Consider the following 18,780-nt stretch of genomic DNA (forward strand, 5'->3'; position numbering starts at 1 on the left):
CGACTCTGAGTCGGTTTCCTGCAGGATTCCGACTCCGGTTCTGGTGCTGGTTCCGGTTCTGTGGCCGCAGCAGCTCGTCGGGTCGAGGCAGTGGAGCAGATAACAGCCCGGTTACAGATTAACAGAAATGATCCGAGCTTTGGCAGGAACACCTGCAGCCCTCAGATGTTTGTTTCAGATTCAGAGATGGGAAGAACCGAACTGACGTCCTGCGTGCTGGTTCTGGTCGGAGCCGCGGCGGCCCAGACGGGTAGGCTGCTTCACCTGGACAGGTGGCCGGGCTGCGGGGCGGGATTCAAACTCTGAGGTTCTGAGATCCAATCCGGTAAAAAAAAGAAGAAAAAAAAAGGTCTAAAGTAGGAAACAGTTTTAGCGTTAAAATCTAAAAAATGGAATAAAAATGAAGAAACGTTTGATTTGAGCTAAAATATTTAAACCCAAAGTTTTAACGTAACTTTGATCCAGGAAGAATCTTTTCCGGTTATTATGATCAGATAACAATAAACCACAAACCGATCATTCATTAATCTGTAGAACCAGGAACATAACTATAAACAGCAGAATATTTACACACTGTAAAAATTAACAGCAATAATTTGGTTAATTTAGCCTTTGAGTTTTCAAAACCACTGAACTGAATATACAAAAACTCACCTTGTTATTCCTACTTTTGTAAATGTCAGTCCCAAACTAAATATTTAATTCAAACATAATATTTAGCAAAGAAGTTGAATATTAGCATCTGAGCTAAATATTTAGCTCCAAATTAAATATTTAATTTGCTAACTAAATATTTTGATCCAAACCAACTTTGAATTCTGCCTACTAAATATCTAGATTAAAACTAAATATTTATTTTCCAAACTAAATCAAATATTTAACTTAGTTGCAAGTTGGCTTGCCAATAAGTGGAAGTGGAGTATCAAAATAAAAGCTGAGTTTTGTGGAACTCTTAATAAACTGAAGAATCGCTAAACGTTTATAGATTTTTTATTTGTCCAACCTGGAAAACAAAGCATGGGCTTTTACTTTGAAAACTAAACCTTTAGTTTGCTGTTGATTTTTTACAGTGTAGCTGTAGATCTTTGCTTTCAGGAGTTAAACTGCAGCAGATCTAGGAACAGATTTAAAGCAACCAGATCTGCTGCTGTTCACCAGGGAGTTCTGCCCACAGGTCAAAGGTCAGCAGCCCACAGAGTTCTGGTCAGCAGAACCGGTTCCAGAGAAACCGGGTCAGAACCGCTCCACTCTGATTGGCTAACCATAGTGACCTCTGCCTGCAGGCCAGGCCAGCCGCCCGGAGCGGCTGCTGCCCCAGTGGCTGACGGGGATCGTCGCCGTCTGCGGCTTCCTCATCCTCACCTTCATCGCTGCGCTGGTGAAGAAGGTCTGGTGCGAGTCCAGCAGGTCAGTCACAACTCGTCTTCATCACTTCAGGCCCAGCTTGATTGGACTAGACCACTCTTAGCAGGGCAATGTTTCAGATGAAGCCATCTGCTGATCGGTCAACATGAGCTGCTGGTGAACCGTGTGTGTGTGTGTGTGTGTGTGTGTGTGTGTGTGTGTGTGTGTGTGTGTCATCAGCAGGAGCTCCAGCGTTGACGGCGCCTTTGCTGAGAGCAACCCGTATGAGAGCAACCTGGACGGCCCGAGGTGAAGCAGCTGCTGTTTCAGTTCAGCCTTTAGTTTCCCACCAGAACGGAAACGGTTTATCGCCACCTGCTGGCTAAAAGCGGCACAGCAGGAAACAAGTTCAACTTCCTGCTAATTTAGTTCATTTTAGTTACTTTTTAAAAACTCATTAGTTTAGTTCTTTTAATCAAAGTTTTTATTTTAATTAATGAAATGTTTTTTTCTTCTAATATTTGTGATTTTATTAGTTTTTGTTGAGCTGATAACTTTATAACTTTAATCATAAAAGGACTAATAATTTGGAGAAAGTTTTTTTCTACTAAAATATCAGAAACATTAAAGAAAAGCTGAATATCTGCCTGACTGCCTCTGGTCGGTGGCAAGTAGCCCCACCTTCAGCCTCCATCCTGGTCCAAAGGAACTGACCCGGTCGGGTCCGGTCCGGTCCAGGTGTTTTATGTTGGACTGATCCGACCCGGTTCTGTTTGCAGGCCGAGGAGCAGCCTGGAGTTGGAGAAGGGGAAGTACGAGACGCGGCTGGACCTCGCCAGGTAGGAACCGGAGACGAGTCGCAGCAACCTGCACGACTCGGCAACTCAGAGACTAGGGACTTGGAGAACGGTCAGAACCGCAGCAGAACTCTGGGATCAGAACTTCATCAGAAGAACTAAACTAAAAAACAAAATGACTCCAACTCTAGTCAGAGTCCAGAGAGTGAAGATTCATCTGATGATTTATTTAAATGTTGGAGACCCAGCAGACCGGAACCGGTCCAGAGGTTCAAAAGCTCTCTGAGGAGACGACCGGAACTCCTGCTCCAGTTCTGACCAGCATTCCTCCCCTGGAGAAAACCAGGCTGAGTTATTAGCATTAGGAAGTTAAGACATGGCAGCAGCGAATGGAAGCAGCTGAAAATCCCATTTTTCTAACCAGTGCGTTTTTCTCGTAAAGCCTCGGCTGCTGGTTGCTCAGAAATCCGGAGCTTTAAAGCTGACTGTGTTTGTGCTGCAGGGCCAGAGACGGCAGCAACGTCTACGACAACGTCATCGCCGCCGAGGAAAAATCTACGGCCATGTGACCGGCCAGCAGGCGTCCCATTGGCTCCAGCCTTCCTTAAATCAGAATTCAATCTTCCCGATCATCTCGTGATCCTGGCCTAGAGACCAGTAACCCATAGCAACCAGACCCCTGTAGCTGTTCCAGATGAATCAGTTATCTGAACGGTTAATGATTCATCGTTCAGTGAAAACACGATGAAATGTTTCTGTTCTGTGTGAATGACAAACGTTTTGTAATAAACTGTTCTGATCCGACTCAAGGCGTCGTCCTGAACTTCACAGCATCCAGCACCGCTGAGATAAAACGTCCCAGTCAAAGTCCAGACCTGTGTCAGCAACTGAACATGAATGATTAATCAAGGTCATGTTTCCTTGTAAACCTTTAAATATCATTTTTATCACCAACTATAAAAACTGCAGGATTCAGTTTCACTTCCTTTCAGGAGATTAAAAGAAAAATAAATATTTTAAATTCGTCTCAAAATTACAATCAAGAACAAACAGAAACAGAATATTGATAAAAATATCAAGTGAAGTGATGAAGAGTAAAAGGATCAAGTGTAGCGGTTCTGGTCCATCACCAGATTTACTGGTCAGAACCACTAACCAGTTAGCTAACCAGTTAGCTTACCGTTAGCAGCGCCGTTTCTGAGCTGCTGCAGGTTAAAATGTTTGTCTAATCCTAAATATGTGCTTTTGAAAATAATTTCACATCAAAATATTTTGTTTGAAATATTAGTTTCAACAGAAAGTTTAATATTTAATCAAATGACAGAATTAATTTAATGCAAATTGAAACAGTTTAAAGTTCGTTTGTTCCCGATAAACAGAGAAATCTCACTTTATTCATCTTTATTCATTTTTCAACTAATCATCATTTAAATCTCACCATAAATCAAAAACATTTTCCAGAATCATTTGACAACGTGACATGAAACTAAAACGGACCCGTTTCAGGTTCTGATGGGATGCGGCACAAAGTTGCAACAAAAACACAGAAATCTGATTATTTCCAGTGGAAACGACAAATAAATTAAGACAGAATATTTGTGCACATGACTTGATATGTAAATTTCTGCAGACTGTTTTCCCTTTAGCTCTGTACTGTTATGCTAACAACAAGTTAGCTTTAGCTTCTAAAGAATTATAAACATCTTAATAAATCTTCCTAAGCAATTCTATATTCATAATTACAATTTCAGTGTTTCTGACTGATTAACAGTAAAATGTAAAAGAGTTTAGCTACGAAGCTAATCTTGTGAAATATGAAAAGTTGCTCTTTAAATGTTTTGTGAACATTAAATTAGAAACCTTTACGTCACAGATTGAGTTTGAGTGGAGATGAAATTATGCTAAGCTATAAAATTGAGCATATTTGTACAACCAAGCGCTAACAGAGCTAGCCAAGCTAACTGAGCTAACAACATCTTGTAAAAGTCTGCCTTAGCTTAGTTTTGTTTATTACGGACAAAGCTAACACGTTAGCACAGCTCAGTTGCACAAACACCCAGGTTTTAAAGCAGCTGACAGAAGTTAATTTAGCTGCAGTCATGACACCAAAGTGAAGATAAAAACGTTTCTGAAGGTGGAAAATGTGGCGATGATTTTACCAGGAGCAAGACGAGGAAAAGTTCAGCAGAATGAAGTAAAGGCTGCAGGCGGATCAGGAGATTCAGTTTCTCAGAGGAAAACTTCAAGCTGCTCTGGAACGTTTGGCCACCATCCCATCTCTGCTCAGCAGGGAAAACGGCCGGGAATGTTCCAGCTACGCCTGAATGTTTACCGGAAAACTGGGAAGTTTGACATCCAGGAAGGAAAACCTTCAGGGAGTTTTGAGCAGCCGAGTTTCTCCAGATCAGCTTTTCTGGGTTTGGAAGTTTATTTTGGGATCATGAGGAACGTCAGCCTGCAGCTTTAATATGGACGTGGAAGACACTGCATCTGTTGTCAAGGCAACGGGCACCATGCCAACAACATCCTGAGAGCCGTCTCCATGGAGACGGACAAACAACAACGCTCAGAGGAATCATAGAAATGCATCGACTGCATGAAATAAAGTAATGAATTGATGAACGGCACTTTGGACCCGGAACAGAACCAGAACCGAAACGTTTGGGTCGCCTGACGGCAGGAAGCCAGCCGAACCCGCAGAACCAGAACCGGGACAGGAACCAGAACCGGAACCCAAAACAACCTCTTCTTGGCTTTCCAGAACTTTTGAGGCTTTTCTGCGACCTGGTGTGACATCATGGTTGCCGACCAATCAGACGGCTCCGTGCTAAGCTGTGGTGCTAGCGTCACGCTGCTGCATGCATCAACACTGGGAACACTGGGAACACTGGGGAAGTCTGAAACATGCCGGGAATGATCCGGACAGAACCAGAACCTCAGGAGAAAGGTTCGACCCGAGGAATGAGAGGCGTCACCACGGAGACATGGTTGGTCCGTTCTGATGATCGGACCGGGTGAGCCGAGTCCGATCCGATGGAAACGAAGCGAACCTGCAGGAGGACAGACTGCAGTCCCCACTCTGACCACCAGGTGGCAGACCGCAGCTCCTGCTGCCGTTCACTGTGGGCCGGTCCAGGCGGCGCCAGGCAGCGCTCCGGTTCCAGAACCCGACAGGAAGTTGTTCCACTGAGAAGCTGCAGAGGAAGGTGAGCAGAACTGGGGAGGCGCCTGGCGGGCGGAGCAGGAAGTGGAGACGAAGCAGAGCGGCCGTTGACCCGAATGACGGCGGAGACACGGGGACGTCCAGGACGGGACGTCCAGGTCGGGACGTCCAGGACAGGACGTCCAGGTCAGGACAGGACATCCAGGGTGACCGTCCCCCTCTGCTTCTTCAGGATGGTCACTGCTTGCTCATGGGTCACCGCCTGCAGACTCTCGCCGTTCACCGACAGAATCTGATCGCCACGCTTCAGACGCCCGTCCACCGCCGCCGCGCCCTGAGACACGGACAGAAAGGACGGTCAGGACGGACGAAGGTTCTGAGGCGACCCGCGGACCGGCCGGTTCTGACCTTACTGAAGACGGTCTTCACGTAGATGGGAAGGTCTCCGTGCGGACTGCCGAAACCGCCGACGATGCTGAAGCCCAAACCCTCACAGCCTTTCTCCAGAGTGATGCTGCGGGACCGAGGACCCCTGGGGGCAGAGGTCAGAGGTCAGCTTACCTCCACCTGGGTGTGTGTGTGTTCTCACTCTGACTCAGACGGTGTGTGTGTGTGTGTGTTCTCACTCTGACTCAGACGGTGTGTGTGTGTGTTCTCACCCTGACTCAGACGGTGTGTGTGTGTGTGTGTGTGTGTGTTCTCACTCTGACTCAGACGGTGTGTGTGTGTGTGTGTGTGTGTTCTCACTCTGACTCAGACGGTGTGTGTGTGTGTGTGTGTGTGTTCTCACTCTGACTCAGACGGTGTGTGTGTGTGTGTTCTCACTCTGACTCAGACGGTGTGTGTGTGTGTTCTCACTCTGACTCAGACGGTGTGTGTGTGTCGCTGCTCGCCGTCAGACTGCAGCTGCCGCTCAGACTCTCCACCTGAGTAGCGATGGCGCTGATGTTGGTGTCGGCCACCACCTGAAGACACCAGACGGGTTTCAGGTCCAATCAGAACCGGCTGATCGGACCTGAAACACGTCCTGAGAAGGGACGGGTTCTGACCGGGTCAGAACCAGACAGAACTTCCCCAACAAGACAAAACGGGAAGCTTTAAACAGACCAGGAATCATGTCGGTCACTAGAACCAAGACCATGTCTGGACCTGGGACCGTCTGCGGTAAACACTCCAGTTGGACCGGAGCGACTCTAAAGGTTCTGGTTCTACAGGTTGACAGATCCGGTTCTAGCTGCTCTTCACGTTCTCTAACTTCTCGGTGAAAATGACATCGAAGCTAGATCTATACTGTCTGTTCACCATGACCAGAGGTGGTACCGGTTCTGATCCGAGGAGAACCTGAGGTCGGAACCGGAGAGGCCCACCTGCAGGTTGATGTTCCCGTAGCTGTTCTTCAGCATGGCCACCACCTCGCTGTGGGACAGTCCGTCCACCGGCTGTCCCCCCACGCTGACGATCCGGTCCCCCACCTGCACAGACACAGAACCTCAGGGCAACAGAACCGACCGGGCTGCATCTAGCAGGACCGCCGTGTTTTCAGAACAGAACCAGACTGAAGTCCAGAACTGGGGCCAGCCAGTACCAGAGCCGTCAGGAACATGGACCACCGGGAAGAACCTCTGAGGGTCTCCGCCATCAGAACCCGGTAGACTGGGAGGGTCCGTCACGGTTCTGGATGGAGAGTACCACCAGAACTCTACAGGAGTTCTACCAATGCCTACAGTGGACGGGAACCAGAACACCAAGACTGAGTTCTAGCACCTCAACCAGAACCACAGATGTTCTCCTGCTTCTGGAACCCAACAACCAGGAACATCTGTGTGGAGGTCCAGGAGGAATGCGGTCCAGACTGGATCAGAACCCGAGTGCAGAACACCCCAGTGAACGGCTGGTTCTGACTGAACAGGTGAACTGGGATGGAGCTCCGTCCCGCTGACGGTCCGCCTGGAAGACGCTCAACGTAACAGAGGTGCCTCTCTTAGAACCGGACCAGAACAAACCCGATGGAACGGGTGGAACATCCTCATCCTAGGCGAACCAGTACCAGCGGTACCATTTGGATTCTTTCTGTATTTCTTTGCAAATACTTGGAGACGGACTTGCTAACTACCAGAGAGCTGTGAAAGCTGCAAAACCTCGTTTCCTTAAACGGCCACAAACCAAAAACACTTTTTAACATTGAAATCTCTCATTTGTCCTGTGACAGAAATGTTGCCATGGCTTCATCCAAGCTTTGTGAAAACTTCCTGACATTTTTCAGAAACAGAATTTCTGATCTCAGATTGTCTCCCCTTTCCAGTGCAGATCCAGTGGCTCCGCCAGTTTGCAATGCAACCCTTGAATGTTTAGAGCCGGCGTCTCTTAACGAGTTGATAAAACTGTTAGCAAGTTAAAGTCTTCTTCCTGCCCTCTGGCCTCCGTTCCCAGTCGGTTGCTCATAGATGTATCTGACTCTATTGGCTCATGTTCTGTTAAAATGCTTCTGATGGAGGTCTGGAGGTTTTCCATCCGCTCATTAAACCTCGTTTCCAAAGTCTTATCTAACTTCAGACCAATCTCTAAATTGCCATTGATGTCCAAAGTTTTGGGAAAGTTGCTTCTGTCCAACTGCAGACTTATGTTGACCTGAATGAAACTGGTGACTGAAGCTGCCCTTTTAAAAGTTTTAGAGGATCTTTCAACTGTTGAGGGAGAATCTGCAGGTCTTTAGATCTGTCTGCTGTGGATCACAGGATCTTCTGGTTGCTATTCGAGGTTCAGCACTGAACCGGTTCCGGTTCTTTTCAAGAGGAATTTCTCTGCAGATCTGGGGCAGCGTTGGTCCTCTGAAGTACGGGGTTCCTCAGGGTCGATGTTGGCGCCTGGTATCTGCCGCCTCTGGGTTGCATCTTTAAAAAGCACAAAGTCTCTTTCTGCTGCTCTGCAGATCCGTTCAGATCTTTCTGCCTCAACATGACCTCCAGTCTGCTGGGCCGATGTTCCAGGATCGTCTTCAGGATGTTCAGACATTTTCTGGACCCAAATAATAAAAACTGAGATTGTATGTTTGGTCAGTGCCGTCCTCTCCTGGACGTGACGGTGTGGTCGGTCCCCCGTCCTCCTGCTGTCGTCCATTTGTGAAAACTCTGGGTGTGATTGTTGATCCTGTGTTAGAGTTGATTAGCATGTTAGCGCTGCTATCAAAGCCAGTTTCTTCCAGCTGAGGATCCTTGCTAAGATCAAATCTGATCTTCCTCTGCCTGATTTTGATCCAATCATTCATCACATTTAGATTATTTAACTCTTTGTACTCAGGGTTGCAGCAGAGCAAACAAAATGCTGCAGCTGGTCTGCTGACCAAAACCAGGAGGAGTGAATCTGTGGCCCCGGTTTTACAAACCCTTCGCTGGCTCCCTGCTGCTTTAGGATCAAATTTAAGGTCTTATTGATAGTTTTTAAGTGTTTTGGGTCCTCGGTACTGAAGTGAGCTCCAGCAGCCTGCAGCCCACCAGAACCCTGAGCTTTTACCGTCTGTCCCTAAAGCCAGGATGGAAGCAGACAGAGAATCTGTGGATCGTCTCCCTCTGGCTGAAACTAAAGAGAAAAGGAGGGAAAACTCCATAATCTTTGGTTTTTATTCACACTATTAGCTTTTGGAATCTGACAGTTTAATATTTGGCTTATTATTTTTACTAAACTTAATTTTGTTTCTATTTTAATTTTATTTGACTTGATCCAGACCAGAACTTTTATACTGTTTTATAACTTTTATAATGATGCTCAGATAAATGATGCTGGTCTGGAAAAGAATCCTTTTACTTTGTTGGCCGATGTGAGAGCCAGTCAAGGTCCACCAGATGACTTCAGAACCGGGTCAGGTCTCAGTTTAACTCAGATAGTTTGCAATCTATCTGAGTTGGATAGATTGACGTAAAATATGGATCCAAACCACTAATTCTGACCCAGAGTCCCACAGCTCAGTTCAGTCCGCTTTAATCCAAATCCAGTCCGTTTGTCTATATATATATAGATTTTATTACAGACTCAGAGTCCAGATTACATACAAAAGAAAGCAAAGACAATAAAAGAAAAATAAAAAAAGTACAATAAAAATAAAAAACGACTCCTAGCTATTCAGAAGGCAATCACACCAATGTCTCCAGAGTACAGATGAGTATTTTACTGCACTATATTTGATATTAGTCAACAGTATTATAATTCTATTATTAGACTCGTTTAAACGACAAATAAATTTATTCATAAGCTTTCTTAAAACAGCCATCAAAGTGCTGACGTGAGCAGATACAAACAGTTCACTGGCACTGGTCCATCTGGGTTTATTTAACAAGAGTCTCAGTGCATCATTATAAGCCACCTTCAATCTTTGAAGACTGGCTTTTTTAAAATTGCACCACAAATGTGCAGTATACAGTGATGTACAATATGACCTAAACAAGTTCAGTTTCACTTCATCAGAGCAGAATCCAAACTTAAGGATATTTGCCTGAGTGTATAACATTCGAACCTGACGGTAAATGTCCTCATCATCAGACAGACGGTCTGTCAACACATGGCCAAGATATTTTACTTCATTTGAGACATTCAATAAAATCCCAGACAGTTTGAAATTTGGAAATACTCTATTTTTGTCCTCCTTAGTGCGACAGATCAAGATGATACTTTTTGATGGATTGAATTTGACATCAAGTAATTCACCATACGGTGAACAGACATTAAGCAGCTGCTGAAGACCAGCTGAACTTGGACTAAAAACCACTATGTCATCAGCATACATTAAATGATTAATAATAGTATCACCAACCATGCAGCCAGTTCTACACAGGTTTAGCTGCTTAGAGAGGTCATTCATAGAAAAATTAAACAACATAGGAGATAAAATGCTTCCTTGTCTGACGCCATTGCTGACATGAAAGGATGCAGACACACAGTTGTCCCATTTCACCTGCATAGTTTGATTAGCAACCAGTAGGACAGACATCTTACTATATACTTAGGAACACCAGCTTGGCACAATTTTAAAAATAGTTTTCTATGATTTACACGATCAAAAGCCTTAGTGGCGTCTAAAAAGCACAGAAAAACTGTAGAATTTTTGCTGTTATAATTTTTCAGTAATTCTTTTAGGCCATATATACACATATCAGTGCCATGTTTGGACATGAACCCAAATTGATTGTCAGTGGACATAACTATCTTTGCAAATTTTGGCAAAAGAATTAATTCAAAGACTTTAGACAGTGTACTAGCTAGGGCTATAGGTCTATAGTTATCAGAGCTGCCAATTTTACCAGCTTTGTTTTTAATCACAGGAAGTAGAAGAACATTCATCAAGGATTCAGGAATAAAACCATTCATAATAAAACCAGTGAAACACAAGGCAAGAAGAGGGACGACCCTTGAACTGGCAAATTTGAGATGTTCAGCTGAAATAAGATCCATAACTATAGATTTATTTACAGACAGTTCTTTAATTGCTTGATTGACCTCATGAGTTTTGATAGTTTCTACACTACTAACCTTGTCAACCTGGAAGGGTTCACTCTGTACACAGATGAATAACTTGCTGTAGTGGTGTTGCCAAAAATTCACAATCATATTCACCCCAGAAACACCATCGACAGTGAAAGGGAGAGAGGATTTACTGTTACTGATGGTTTTAACCTCTTTCCAAAAGGTTTTTGTATCCTTACCTAAAAGATTTTTTGCCAAGGAATCAGCCCTCATGGTTTCTCATTCTGTCTAATGAAGCGTAATGCATATTTGTATTTAGAATTAGACAACTTTTTATGCTCAAATATAGGGCCCTGCCCAGGTTCACCTGCTAGAGGCCAAGAAGTGGTAGCTTCACGGGCTTCACTGTGGAATTTAGACACGTATGTGTTCCAGCCTGGTCTATTTTTAATCTTTACATTACTTTTATTAAAAGGCAGGCTAGCCCCCAGTAGCGCTTCAATTATGTCGGAATATAATCCAGTTATATTGATTCTATGTTCAATATTAGAGCAGTTACAGTCTGTACATGTAACTGCCTCTCTTGATAAATTAATGGTAGATAACAATTGATCAGTTTGGGCAAAGTAACAGGCTATTTGTTCACTAGATAAAGAAGACCAGTCTATATACGTCTGATTATGAATACTGTTCTTATTTACAGTTGCGGGTACATGATCAAATCTAATTGATACCTTGAAAGGGATGTGATCAACAGTGGACACATTGTATAAGATACTAATATATATCAAAGCAGCATGAGCATCTGCTGTAGTGATGCAATGGTCCAACCAAGATGTAGTATGCCAGGCTTCACTTATATAAGTGTAACTCGCAGCTGGCAGAAGTTCTTTACTTGACAATATTAAATTAAAATCTGTACAAAAATGAATCAGGTGTTTAGCAAACAGCGAGTTTTTATCCGAGATGTCTGCATTCATGTCACCCATAAGATAGATACATTTTGACTTCTCATTTTGCATAAAAGAGCTAATATAAGCAAGTTTACTAAGGTATTCTTCTTCATTATGATGACATTCATATGGAGCGTAGACATTTAAAATAATAAACTCTTTGTCAAGCTGTTTCACGTGTACTGCAATACACCAATCCACACCTAATCTCATGACATTTATCACTGAGTCCAGGCTTTTTTTCCATAATATAGCCACCCCTCCTGGTATCCTTCCTCTTTTAATTCCCAGACTGAGGTCAGTAGTAGATTCTCCGGCACCCAGGAAACTGTCATTGATAGAGTTTAGTCCTTTTAAATCCTGTTTGGCTAAAAATGTTTCTTGCAAGCACAAGATGTCACAATGTAGCAACAACTGGTCGACAACCAACCGGCGAGCTTTATCATCTGCTCTCTGCCCTGAGCGCAGGCCACGACAGTTGTAAGCGATTACTTTAATGTCCATAATTCTTTATGACTTTGAGCTCACGCCAGCAATAGGCGCGCATATGTCCATGGAAGAAAGGGTAGCATTTGCGCCGATGATAGTTTTGCGTGGCTCATAAAACCTTCTCACATTGGTTCCCTCAGGCCAGAGCTCTGGGTTGTACATGACAGCCACCTCACTACATTCGGCAGAAACCTTGAATGAGGCGTACCTGGTATTAACAGTAGTGATTCTCTGGCATTTTACATGTTGCCCAAGTTTGGTTTTAAGATAAACACATAGTGTTTCCGCATCCAAGTCAGGTGAGAATTTAGAGGCAAAAACACTCACCAGTTTGGTTTTCACCATTTTGATGTTCCCTGCGGCCCCAGTACCAACAATAGTTTGGCCAGCTTTCCTGCGTCCCAGTGAAGGGCCAGAGCGAGTCGTCGTATTCACAACCGAAGGAACTTTGGGCTGTCGGTGCCGTTTCACGACCTGGCTCCACTTAGAAGATCCCGGAGATGGCGTAGATTCTCCGGTACACATCGCAGGAGTATCTCCCTTTACAGTTGATAGCGAATCTCCCTCCAGAACTTGAGGACGGTGTTCCATATCCAAGGCAATGTTCAGATCCATGTCCGCCGCACCCTTCTCCTTCACCGGTACAGATCCTTGATCGGTGCGTTGTTCAAGAGCAGACACCCGGCTTCGCAGATCCGCCGTAACATTGTGAAGACCTTCACTTACTTCAGCCTGAGCTTGAAGTGTTTGCTTCATGGCAGACACTGCAACGTGGAGCTGTTCCATTTTGCGTAGCAAGCCGCAGACATCCATGTTGGTAAAAGTCACCGGAGGCAACTCGTCTAAGTAATGGGACACAAATCTGGGAATATTATCCCCGCATTCATTTAGCACTTTGAGGCAGGCCTTCACATTGTTGATATCCTTTTGTGCTCCTTTATACAAGATGTTACGCTGAGAAGAAGTGCAGAACTCATACAGCGTCTTCTTTGATGTTTCTATCCAGTCTGAGTCAAAAGTGTTGACGGCTAACAACACAATCTCATCCTGGCTTAGAGTCTTTAGTTTGATAGAAAGAAAGTGTAAAAATTCATCCTCTACGATAATTTTATCCTCAATAGTTTTATATATGCGTGGTTTTAAGCGAACTCTAGAAAACGCCAGAGATCCGGAAGAGCGCGCTGCTGCCACGTCAGCCATGTCAGCCATGTCAACTCTGGTTTGTTTTGCTTGATGTGAATTCTATTCGACCTCTGACCTCTGGTCCTCCAAACCTTGGTCTGGGTTCAGTTAGAATGTGAACGCCAAGCGGACCAGAGTCCGCTCCGAAAGCAAGAAGTGGACCACAGCGCAGGGCATTCTGGGTAAATACAACCAAAGCTAACGTGCTAGCCTAGCGCTAGCAGCAGAAATGTCTCCTGGTTTTTAGCCGAAGCCTAAAGTAAAATCCTCCAACACTAAAACCTGACGCTTCCATCTAGTTTCCGTTTGGTGAAGGAGGAAGTTGCTCTCACTTGTGTTTCCATCAACGGTTTTTATGCAACATTTTAAATCGTTTCCCAGTTTCAGGGTTTTTGCTTCTCCGAGTTGAGAAGCAGCTCTGATGGTTTCCCTCCAGCGTAGCCAACATGGCCGACCGTCGGCTCGGTCCGACCTGCTTCCTCTTCCTATAGATTACTGAAAAGGTTCTGCAGGGTTCTGTCCCAGGTTTAGTCTGATAAACAGGTGACGGTTTCCGACCAGAACCAGAACTTCGTGGATGAAGCAAGCAGAAATGGACACCAGCTCTCCAGAAACAGAACCTGTTGATCGGGTCATGCCGAGTTGTTCTGGAGCGGAACCAGAACCGGAGCGGCGCTCACCTTCAGCCGGTGCGTCTTGGCGGCGACGCCGTTGGCCCGGATCATGGCGATGAAGACGGGGACGTCCCCCAGCGGGCTGCCCTGCCCCCCCGCCACGCTCACCCCCAGGGAGTCGCCGCTGCCCTGAGTGGGTCAGAACCAGAACCAGAACCCCACTCAATCACAGGAAACCAGAGGAGGTTCTGTCTGCTGCTCAGTGATCGGACCCAGGTTCTTCTTGTTGGTTCTGGTCAACTGGATGGTTCAGAACCAACAATGTGGGTTCTGGACTGGTGTCAGGACCAATACCGGGTTCAGATCGGGTTCTGGACAGCAGAACAACTTTAGATTTGGGTCAGAACCACTTCCAGACAAATTTGGAGGAGTGCCCGTTACTGGTACCGGTACTATTTTGTTAGAAATGGATCAGAACTTCTGTAGGTTCTGGTTCTGAAGATAAGCCCATTTATTTTGGTTCTGATCCCTGTTTGGACTTAGGGGGGTTCTGAAGTGGTGGGTCCAGTCCAGAACCTGCTGGACCTCGTTTGGACCAGAACCAGATCTCTGAGAAGGTTTCTCTAAAGTTCCTGAAGTCCTTTGGATCGGGACCAGAGGTTCTGGAGAAGATCCGGTTGGTTCTGATGGTGACATCACACACCTCAGAGGTCCAATCAGAGAGCAGCAGAGTGAGAACCGGTTCTGGTTCTGAAGAACTCAGGTGTGTTGTGAGACGACGTTACCCTGGTGATCTGCACCGTCCGGACGCCTGAGAACACACACACAGACACACCCACACACCCACACCCACACACCGAGACACACACACACACACACACACACACACAGAGACACCCACACACACAGAGACACACACACACAGAGACACACACACACACACGCAGGTTGGATCAGTCTCTCCCTCTCCAGGTGAGCAGTGCATTTTACAGGAATTGTCTTGAGAAACACAAACCGTTTCCCTTTCATGGACCTTAGAAAAACTTCACCCCATCGAATTAACGCCACGGTCAGACCGTCTCGGCCATGAAAACGCTCCCGTCGGATTGCAAATCACCAAAGATGAAACACGTCGTTTCATTTAAAAGACAAATGTTTATGATTCTCAAAAATGATATTGAGGAACTGAGCATAGTGATGAAATTTAAGGTTGACGGCTTTGATTACGTCATTTTTGTGACAACGGAAACTATGAGGTGTTTTGGGTGGAAGCAGGAGGGACATTCAGTAGATGATTTAGATAGGAGTCATTTGGAGCCACATTTACAGTCAAGGAGAATATTGAAACGTATTATTGAAACTTATGATTTAGCTGATGTGTGGCGCTTTAAAAATGGAAAGATAAGGCAATATCATTGTAAAGAGAATTATAGATTAGATAGGTTTTATTGTTTTGGGTTTTTCTGATCATTGTATGATCATAGGAAATGTGTTTATAAATAATTTAAGACCTAAAAGTGCATATTGGCATTTCAATACTGTTTTGTTAAATGATGGTTGTTTTAAAAAAGGATTTTGTTTTTTTTGGAAACAGTGGAGACTCATGAAATGTCAGATTACATCTGTACAGCAGTGGTGGGATATTGGTAAAATTAAAATTCAACAGTTTTGTAATCAGTACACAAACAATGTTACAAGAGAAATGGTCAAATCTATTGAAGAATTAGAGACTGAAATTGTGGATCTTCAGTTTTTGAGTCCACAGGAAATGGAGGCCATATTCAGACGCTCAAAGGAAAAAGCTGCTTTGCTGATCTGCTTGGGCTCAGAGCGCAGGGAGCCCTGCTACGTTTTCAAAGTGTCTCTGAATGGATGCTCCCTCACAGAAAAATGGACAAAATCGTCTCATTCGTTGCATTCGTCCTGAAGATGGAAAAGAGTTGACAGATCCCACCGAACTGCGGAAAAGAGCTGTGGACTTTTCTTCAACGTTGTATGCCAGTGAGTTTAGAGAAGATTCTGGGATAACAGCAGAGTTTCTTAAGGACTTGCAAAAGGTGTCGGACCAAGACAAGGTCATTTTGGAGCATGCTTTGACGTTGGAAGAACTGCAGGAGGCGCTGCTGAGCATGGAAAATGGCAAGGCTCCAGGAATAGATGGCTTGTCTGTGGAGTTTTATAATTTTATATGTTTTATATGTTGACTGAAGATCTGTTCTCAATAACAGGGTGGAAAGAGGAATGTTACCCCTTAGCTGTCGCAGAGCTGAGCTCACTCTCATTCCTAAGAAGGATGATCTTCATGAAATAAGGAATTGGAGACCCGTCAGTCTGTTGTGTACTGACTATAAGATCTTCTCAAAGGTTCTGGCAGGCAGATTGAGAAACGTGATTGATCAAGTTATACATGTTGATCAGTGTTATTGCATCCCTGGCAGATCAATAAGAGATAACATAACTTTAATTCGAGATTATTTGGACGTCTCTAATTTATTGGGTTTAAACTTTGGTCTGATTTCTATTGACCAAGAAAAGGCATTTAATCGAGTGGAGCACCAATATTTATGGAATAGTCTGAAAGCTTTTGGTTTCTCCTCTGGGTTCATTGCCATGATTAAAACCCTCTATTGTGACATTGAAAGTGTATTGAAAGTCAATGGTGGTTTAAGTCACATTTTAATGTAAAGAGAGGAATTGGCCAAGGTTGTGCAATGTCAGGAATGTTGTATTCATTGAGCATTGATCTCTTGTTATGGCAAATCAGGAAAATGTCAGGAACTGGTGTGGTGAAGGGCGGCGAGGCAGACGCAGCAGACCCAGGATGAGATGATTATGGTGATTTAATGGTAAAAATAGGCTCAAACAATATCCAAAGTCCACAAAACCTGGCAGCACAGTTGAGCGGAATGCTAGGGCTCAGCACTGGTAGCAACAGGCTACGTGCATGGACAGGACACATAGACAGCACGCACATTAGAGGAGGATCCGACAGAGACGCTGAGACACAGGTGACACTAAATACACACGGGGTAATTACAGAAACGAGACACACCTGGGAAACAATCAAGGGGAAGACAGGACAACACGAAGACTCGGGGACACAGAAAACTAAATAAATACACAGAAAACACAGAACACGACAAAAAGGTTGCAGGCTGTGAAATTAAATGAAGTTTCTTCACCTTTTCAACTTTCTGCATATGCTGATGATATTATTGTGGCAATAACAAAAGAGTCGGATGTTTTTACTTTAATTAAAATTATTGAGTGTTTTGGTAAAATTTCTTCATCCAAAGTTGATTGGAGCAAGAGTAAAGCTTTGTCAGTTGGTAAGTGGACAAAACAAGAACCTAAATTACCTGATGAATTAAAGTGGTTGAAAAATGGTTTTAAATATTTTTTATTTATAATAAAAGTCACCATATAAAAAATAATATGTTTATTTGGGGGATCAAATAGAGGTCATGAAAAATTGGGAGGTTTTATTGAACTAATGGGTAAAGAAATGGCTTTTATCTTATAGAGGCCGTACACTAATTATTAATAATCTGGTTGCTTCAACTTTATGGCATCGTTTATGTTATCGGTCTTCTGGTGAAATTACAGATTATTATTTTAAATTTCTTTTGGGACAGATTACATTGGGTCCCTCAGAGTGTTTTGTTTTTAAGGAAGAAGGAGGTTTGATTCATTTAGAGGAAAACAGCCTTCAGATTACAGTTTTAAACAGTTTTTGTTTGGTGATCAAAATGTTTTGTGGAGAAAAGTTACAAAATGGTTGTTTTTTTTCAAATGTTGGTAATTTATGTCTTGGTAAAACTTTATTTATTGTTGACCTTTCAAAATATAATGTAAAGTGTTTGTCACCTTTTTATGTTAGTGTGTTAAAATCCTGGAACCTGATGGAAACGGAGAGTTGGACCGTCTTTAAACTGGTTCTTATTGGAACCGTTTGGGTTCCAACATGGCGATGATTTCTGAACTGTTGATGAAAAGAGGCGAGGTTACGCTGAAACTGCTCCAACTTGTTGGAGCTGAAATGGATGATGTCGATTGGACATTCACTCTGCGAACTGTTGGAAGGATGCTGGCAACGTTTAAGAAAATGTTATCAGAAGAAAAAACACTCAAAGGGTTTAACGGCCTTCTAGCAGCAGATCTTTTCTTTAAGCCACAATTGAAAGACTGAATGTCTTGGACTTTTTCTAGAGAAGGAGAAAAATGAATGGACACTTTTGGATTCTGTAAATGGAAAGATAATATATATGAAATGTCTTACGGCTTTGAACAAAGTAACATTGAAATATAAAAAATGCTCCTTGGAGAGATTTCTTTAAAGTTGCTTTATGAGACACCATTGACTAAAAATGCTAAAAGTGATTTACAGTGGAGAAATTTGCACAGTATTATTGCAGTTAAAGTTTTTGTTTCTATTATTAATCCTGCTGTTTCAGATAAATGTCCCTTTTGTTTATTAAGAGAAACTATCTTTAATTGTTTTGTACAATGTTTCAGAATAATGGATTTATTTACATGACTAAGATATTTGGAGAAAGTTTCACAGAACAGTCTTTTATTTTTGTCTTTTATATGACAAAAGCAAAAAGAAAATTGAAGGGTTGTTAAATTCTTTTCTTGGCTTGCAATATATTTAAGTAGAAAATGGAAAATTAATAATGAATTTAAAATTCATTATTTAATGATTTTTATTCATGAATTTGTGAAAAGCAGTATGGTTAGAGCAAGAGTGATGTTACAATATAGATATTTTTAAAAAGTGGATG

At 43.5% G+C, this 18,780-nt stretch overlaps 2 protein-coding genes across 11 annotated transcripts in view; one reads left to right on the forward strand and one right to left on the reverse strand.

Annotated features, from left to right (window-relative positions):
- The first annotated feature begins 48 nt into the window (after positions 1 to 48).
- pdzk1ip1 (PDZK1 interacting protein 1) lies at positions 49 to 2,945 on the forward strand. The gene is made up of 5 exons (XM_032572206.1): positions 49 to 250; positions 1,284 to 1,407; positions 1,585 to 1,653; positions 2,124 to 2,183; positions 2,644 to 2,945. The coding sequence occupies exons 1-5, from the start codon at positions 166 to 168 to the stop codon at positions 2,708 to 2,710; spliced, it is 405 nt and encodes a 134-aa protein (XP_032428097.1). The 5' UTR covers positions 49 to 165; the 3' UTR covers positions 2,711 to 2,945.
- A 480-nt stretch (positions 2,946 to 3,425) lies between these two features.
- Positions 3,426 to 18,780, reverse strand: part of patj (PATJ crumbs cell polarity complex component) — a 49,828-nt gene continuing 34,473 nt past the window's right edge. For 6 of the 10 annotated variants that reach the window (XM_032572081.1, XM_032572076.1, XM_032572074.1 and 3 more), the window contains 6 exons: positions 14,782 to 14,807; positions 14,063 to 14,185; positions 6,672 to 6,776; positions 6,163 to 6,269; positions 5,713 to 5,836; positions 3,426 to 5,638 (listed from right to left, as the gene is read on the reverse strand). In XM_032572081.1, the coding sequence (XP_032427972.1) occupies positions 5,492 to 5,638; positions 5,713 to 5,836; positions 6,163 to 6,269; positions 6,672 to 6,776; positions 14,063 to 14,185; positions 14,782 to 14,807 (632 nt within the window). In that variant the 3' untranslated portion in view covers positions 3,426 to 5,491. Of the gene's footprint in view, positions 5,639 to 5,712; positions 5,837 to 6,162; positions 6,270 to 6,671; positions 6,777 to 14,062; positions 14,186 to 14,781; positions 14,808 to 17,831; positions 17,979 to 18,780 lie in introns of those variants that run through there. The other 4 variants (XM_032572078.1, XM_032572079.1, XM_032572080.1 and 1 more) reach the window with 4 other exon arrangements.

This window comes from Xiphophorus hellerii, chromosome 9, assembly GCF_003331165.1.
Source record: "Xiphophorus hellerii strain 12219 chromosome 9, Xiphophorus_hellerii-4.1, whole genome shotgun sequence".
Taxonomy (NCBI): domain Eukaryota; kingdom Metazoa; phylum Chordata; class Actinopteri; order Cyprinodontiformes; family Poeciliidae; genus Xiphophorus; species Xiphophorus hellerii.